This window comes from Suricata suricatta, chromosome 5 (assembly GCF_006229205.1).
Source record: "Suricata suricatta isolate VVHF042 chromosome 5, meerkat_22Aug2017_6uvM2_HiC, whole genome shotgun sequence".
NCBI lineage: Eukaryota > Metazoa > Chordata > Mammalia > Carnivora > Herpestidae > Suricata > Suricata suricatta.
Window position 1 is genome coordinate 110,703,265 of NC_043704.1, and position 6,751 is coordinate 110,710,015.

Genomic DNA, 6,751 nt, shown 5'->3' on the forward strand with positions numbered 1-6,751 from the left:
AGTCATAAAACAAGGAAGAGATGTTCTATTTCAGGGTTACACATACAAAGAACACCAGTTCAAATCTCTCGAAGATACAGAAATGATTAATATCCTCATTAAACATTTGCTGCATACAGCTTTTTGCTCATTAGAGGGCTCATAAGAATATTATTTGAAATGTTTTGAAAGCAGATACAAAAGTATGATTTGAAAGGGAGCTTCCTCTTTTTCATTATGTTGAACCATATGACTTTTAAATTAAAATTATGGAAAAAGAAAACTTCCAGGAACAATTTTGTCAATCTTAACACTAAGTGGCCTAATTTTAATTTTCAGTATATTCGTTTTCAGTAGCTTAACAGCTCCTCCCAAAGCTTTCCTCTTGAGACTTCCCCTTGAAGTATTTGTTTTCTATTTAAACTTTGATGACCCCTGACTATAAATTTCTTTTTTCTTACCAGGATTTGATATAGCTAAAAGCAAACAGAATAGCAGGTTCCAGGTGCTGCCTAACGGCACCCTGTCCATACAGAGCGTGGACATTCAGGACCGCGGACAGTACCTGTGCTCAGCATCCAATCCGCATGGCACGGATCGCCTTCATGTCACCTTGTCTGTGATTGCCTATCCCCCCAGGATCCTGGATAGACGGACCAAAGAGATCACAATTCATTCCGGAAACAGTGTGGAATTAAAGTGCAGAGCTGAAGGTAGACCAAATCCTACAATCACCTGGATTCTTGCAAATCAAACAGTGGTTTCAGAATCATCTAAGGGGAATAGGCAGGCCCTGGTGGCATCTGATGGAACATTGGTCATCTACAATCTCAGCATTTATGACCGGGGCTTTTACAAATGCATAGCCAGCAACTCTGCTGGCCAGGATTCACTGCTGGTCAAAATACAAGTCATTGCAGCCCCACCTGTTATACTAGAGTCAAAGAGGCAAGTCATTGTAGGGACTTGGGGTGGAAGTTTGAAATTGCCCTGTACTGCCAAAGGAACTCCTCAGCCCAGTGTTCACTGGGTCCTCTCTGATGGCACTGAAGTGAAACCACTGCAGTTTGTAAATTCCAAGTTGTTCCTATTTTCAAATGGGACTCTGTACATAAGAAACATAGCCTCTTCAGACAGGGGCACTTACGAATGCATTGCAACCAGCTCCACTGGCTCCGAGAGAAGAGTGGTAATTCTTACAGTGGAGGAGCGAGAAACCATCCCCAGGATAGAATTTGCATCCCAGAAGTGGACTGAGGTGAATTTTGGAGACAAATTACTACTGAACTGCTCAGCCATTGGGGAGCCCAAACCCAGAATAATCTGGAGGCTACCATCCAAAGCTGTTGTTGACCAGTGGCACAGGTAAGCCATACCTTTGTGTGGCGATGATCTTCCGTACAGTCTCTAAAATGTTAAAAGTTAAACAGTGAAGCTAGCAGCAGATTTAGAGAGCTCAGGGGTGGTGCACATAACTCTTTCTGAAGAGATCTAAGCCTTTTGAGGTTAATATAAAATAATATCCAAAAACCAAGCTTCTCACATGTTTAAAGGCCAGCTATTCAATTCTTATGGAATAATAGTTAAAAGCAGATTAACCACCTCATTTGCTCTCATACTTGTGACAGCTTTAAAATGCTAACTATGTAAAAGTATTTGTAATTTCTCTATCTAAAAAGAGGAGGGAATTTTGTAACGCAATCAAGGTTCTGGGGTAATCTTGAATACAGTTTCTGCTACCCATGCAGAAACACAACGCAAGAAGTATAGAAAGCATTACACTCGTGCTGTGAAAAACAGCTAAAGTTCAAAATACAGGTTGTTAAGGAAAAGGTCTAAAACACTTAATCTTATCCATTTCCATGAAAAGATTTAAGGAATGTCTTTAAAAATCAACCAGAAGAAGGCTGGAGTGTTGTAAAACACATTAGTACCTAAAAAAAAATCTTGACCAGGTATCCACCTCCTTCAGAGGTAAACAGCAAGAAAATTAAGTAGGTTGTTTTGGGGGCAGTATTTATGGAGCACAGATTGTGCATATTGTGGAAGAGGCAACGAAGTGCATGAAGATTACAGATGCTACCATGTTTTTCTCTTAAAATGAAATTCAACTTGTTTGTTAACTAAACACTTCAATTATTATTTTGCAACTCACCTCAAAAAGGCAAGAATATTCTTTACTTACATGCTTTAGATTTATCAACTGAAAGAAAAGGGGCAATTTATTGCAAGAAGAAAAAGTCCTTACTGTTTCTGCTTCCTAGCTTCTTAAACTTTAGATTCTAAAAATGAGTAAACTTTCATCATAGCTGTGCTGATCTGCCTCTACTCCACCATGACCAAAATAAGCAAAACCTTTCACTTTCTTAAAGCTTATGTGTCACCTGAACCAAAAAGCATTTTCTGGGTTTTCAAAAAAGGTTTGATTCAGACCGCTACCAGTCTATCTCCAATCCTTTCAACCTACGTGACTTGTTTCAGCAGACTGGTTTTCTCTTCTTCAAAACCTCACTCCTTATCACCTAAGAGCTTGTTATAAGAGCAGAGCATCTGGTCTCACCCAAGACTTGCTGAATCAGAATCTGCACTTTAAAAAGATACCCAGATGAATCACATGCTCAATAAAGTCTGAGAAGCACTGCTTTGGAAAGACTACAGACACCTGTAAATTAATCTTCATAAAGAATTCTCTTTCTTTCACAGAGGGACCACTTCTACTTTCAAAAGTAAATTTTCTCTCTTAAAAATACTAGTTTACGAAACAAAACAGCCATTGTCTCTTCTAAATTACAACCTCCAGATGTATCCAGACTTGGGGACGGGACAAGCTCACTCTAAATCAATTGTTTTCAAAGGATTCAGTCCTCCTGCCAATAGTGTTGCCTGAGAACCTGGCAGATCAGAAACCAATTCTGTGTTTTAACCAGCAATCTGTGTCCCTAAAAGCCTTCCAGGTGATTTTAGTGCTAAAACTTGAGACTGGTTCTCAAACCGTGTTGCTTCTAAGAGCACCTGGGACATTTGTTACGCAATGAGTTCCCAGATCCCTGGCCGGATCTAGTCGATCAGAACCTCTGAAAAGTGAAGCCAGGAAACGCAGACGGTAAGAAAACTGTTTTTGAGAGCCAAGAGTCAGAGCACTGTTCTCAGACTTGGCTGCATGCATGAGAATCATTAGAAAATTAATAATCATGATGCCTAGGTCACACAGCACACCAATTAAGTCAAATCCTGGGAGGTGGGACCTGTTTTATACTCCATCAATGATTTTCATATGCATCCAAGTTTAAGAATCAGTGCTTTTATAAAGCCTTAGATAACAATATCGAATAGTGAAAAAGATCGGAATTGGAGAACCAGCCCTGTGACCTGAGGCAAGTTACTAAGGCTCTCTAAGTATCAGTATTTTCAGCTGTACAGTGGGGAACTACTTAAAGATTTAAAAATAACAGTACCTTTAGTAATGTACCACAACACTGTCCATACTTCTTGTTTGCTGGAGAATGAAAAGTGACTTGGGCTGTTGGACTTGGGTAGCAGCTATGTTGTGAAACGTTGTCCAAGTTTTCCTCTCGTTTCACTTGCCTGCTTAGCACATTGCCAAAAAAACCCAGAAGAAAAGCAAGTATAGATGTTCTCTGATGGGTGATCTCAATCCTGCTTTTAACACTAATTCAATTTCTGCGGGGCTTTCTTAAAAGCTACATTTGGTTTTATCAGGAACCATGTGCCATCTGGTGGTTCACTGTGGTAATGGCAGGCTGTGTGGTAATTTCAGGGAGAAAAATGGTGTGGCACAGTCGGACAAAACGCAGAGACCAGTCACTTTTCTGCTGCTTGCAAAGGACAGATGCAACAGTAGGCTACGAATGAGTCTCTCACAGAGACATTTTCTCTGTTCGTCACAAAGCAGAACTTATTTTATAACCAAATAACTAGTTATTTTGTTACTAATCTTTTAAAAAATATATAATCTGCTAACTTTTCCGAAGTATGCATGCAAGTTCTTTACTAACAGTTACAGGATAATCATCTGATATGTAAAAATCATTTGATATGACGAAGGTCATGTGTCTAAGGCACCCAGCATTTCTAAAATCACTATTGTAAAGGAGATTCATTTGAAGTCCATCTGAGAAATAGTCCTCTTCACACTAAGTTGTATCTAGTCAGTAAGATAATTTTATCTTTCAGGAAATGGCTTAGAAGACAGTAAGCTAGTACTGATTTTAATTTCATCGCAACAGTTTAAGAAAATGTCCATAAAGCTAATCCTAGGAAATAAGGACAGCTCCTTTACTCCTTGCTAATAGCTACACACTGAACTCCATCTCTTCTCTCCTTAGAATGGGCAGCCGCATCCATGTCTATCCAAATGGATCCTTGTTTATTGGCTCAATAACAGAAAAAGATGGTGGCGACTACTTGTGTGTGGCCAGAAACAAAATGGGAGACGATTTGGTACTGATGCATGTGAGCCTGCGACTGAAACCCGCTAAAATTTATCACAAGCAACATTTTAAAAAGCAGGTATTTCATGGGAAAGATTTCCAGGTTGACTGTGAGGCTTCTGGCTCCCCGCTGCCTGAGATATCCTGGAGCCTGCCTGATGGGACGCTGATTAACAACGCGATGCAAGCCGATGACAGTGGCCACAGGACCAGCAGGTACACCCTGTTTGACAACGGAACATTATACTTCAACAAAGCTGGGATAGCAGAGGAAGGAGATTATACTTGCTATGCCCAGAACACTCTAGGGAAGGATGAAATGAAAGTCCACCTAACAGTCATAACAGCTGTCCCGCGCATCAGGCAGGGTGACAAGCCCCACATGAGAATCAAGGCTGGAGACACGGCGGTCCTTGACTGTGAGGTCGTTGGTGAACCCAAACCCAAAGTATTTTGGTTGCTGCCTTCCCGTGATACGGTCTCATTCTCTAAGGATCGGTACACATTTCATGCCAACGGGTCTTTGTCCATCAACCAAGTGAAGCTGCTCGATTCCGGAGAGTATGTGTGTGTGGCCCGAAATCCCAGGGGGGATGACACCAGAATGTACAAACTGGATGTTGTGTCCAAACCTCCACGGATCAATGGTCTGTATACAAACAAAACGGTCATTAAAGCCACAGCCGTGAGGCATTCCAAAAAACACTTTGACTGCAGAGCTGAAGGAACACCATCTCCTCAAATCACGTGGATCATGCCAGACAATATTTTCCTCACAGCCCCATACTATGGAAGCAGAATCACAGTCCATAAAAATGGAACCTTGGAAATTAGGAATGTGAGGTTTTCAGATTCAGCAGATTTTATCTGTGTGGCTAGAAACGAAGGAGGAGAGAGCGTGCTGGTGGTACAGTTAGAAGTCTCAGAAATGCTAAGACGACCCACGTTCAGAAATCCATACAACGAGAAAATAGTTGTCCAGCTTGGAAAGTCGACAGCACTGAATTGCTCCGTGGATGGAAACCCACCACCTGAAATCATCTGGATTTTACCAAATGGCACAAGATTTCCCAATGAACCTCGCATTTCTCAGTATCTGATAGCAAGCAATGGCTCTTTTATCATTTCCAAAACAACTCGGGAAGACGCGGGAAAATATCGGTGTGCTGCAAGAAATAAAGTTGGCTACATAGAAAAATTAATTGTATTAGAAATTGGCCAGAAGCCAGTTATTCTTACCTATGCACTAGGAACAGTTTACTGTATCAGCGGAGAATCTGTGTCACTGCACTGTGTGTCTGATGGAATCCCGAAGCCGAGTATCCAGTGGACTATACCAAGCGGTTATATAATAGACAGGCCTCAAATTAGTGGAAAATACATATTGCATGAAAATGGCACCTTAGTCATCCAAGAAGCAACGGCTTATGACAGAGGAAACTACATTTGTAAGGCTCAAAATAGTGTTGGCCAGGCACTGATTACTGTCCCGGTAATGGTTGTGGCCTACCCACCCCGAATTACAAAGCGCCCACCCAGGAGCCTTCTCACGAGGACAGGGAGTGCCGTTCAGCTCCGCTGTGTGGCCCTGGGAGTCCCCAAGCCAGAAATCACGTGGGAGATGCCTGACCACTCCTTGCTCTCCATGGCAAAAAAAGGGAGGACTCATCGAATTGAGCCCTTTCACCCCCAAGGTACCCTCATCATTGAGAATCCTCAAACCTCAGATTCGGGGATCTACAAATGCACAGCAAGGAATCCACTGGGTAGTGATTATGCAACAACTTATATTCAGGTAATCTGAAATGAGATAAAACCGAACAAAGTCAATACCCGGACAGAGTTTATTTTTTGGAAGAAGTTTAATCAAAGGCAGCCATAGGCATGTAAATGAATGAGTACATTTACAATATTAAATTCATAATGGACATGCAAAAAAAAAAGACTTGGAAATAAATGCAATATGACGGATAGTGATTTTGTTAATTGATCTCCAAACAAACTTTTAACTTAAGGCACTTTTATTTTGCCAACAAATAACAATGAACATTAAGGTAAAACTGTCCACCATAAAATAACAAATGGCTAATGTATCTGAATTCTTCATTAAAGAATGGACTTTTTCCTCTTACTACCTGATGCCTAGTGTCCACCCTTCTATCCATGTTACAAGCATGGCAATAAGAACAGAGACCGTGGAAAAGACTGTATTTGCAATCTTAATGTCAACTATCATTTTGATGTGTAGCTATTTTGTGGCTGGCTTATAAATATTTTAGTAAAACCTAGAGAAAATAAGCACTAACTTTTGATTATGATTC

The 6,751-nt window shown here is 40.9% G+C and overlaps 1 protein-coding gene across 1 annotated transcript in view; it reads left to right on the top strand.

The window, feature by feature from the left end:
* Positions 1-6,416, top strand: part of IGSF10 (immunoglobulin superfamily member 10) — a 91,362-nt gene extending 84,946 nt beyond the window's left edge. The window contains exons 5-6 of the mRNA XM_029940032.1: positions 444-1,344; positions 4,326-6,416. Of these exons, the coding sequence (XP_029795892.1) occupies positions 444-1,344; positions 4,326-6,234 (2,810 nt within the window). The 3' untranslated portion in view covers positions 6,235-6,416. The remainder of the gene's footprint in view (positions 1-443; positions 1,345-4,325) is intronic.
* Positions 6,417-6,751: the final 335 nt, after the last annotated feature.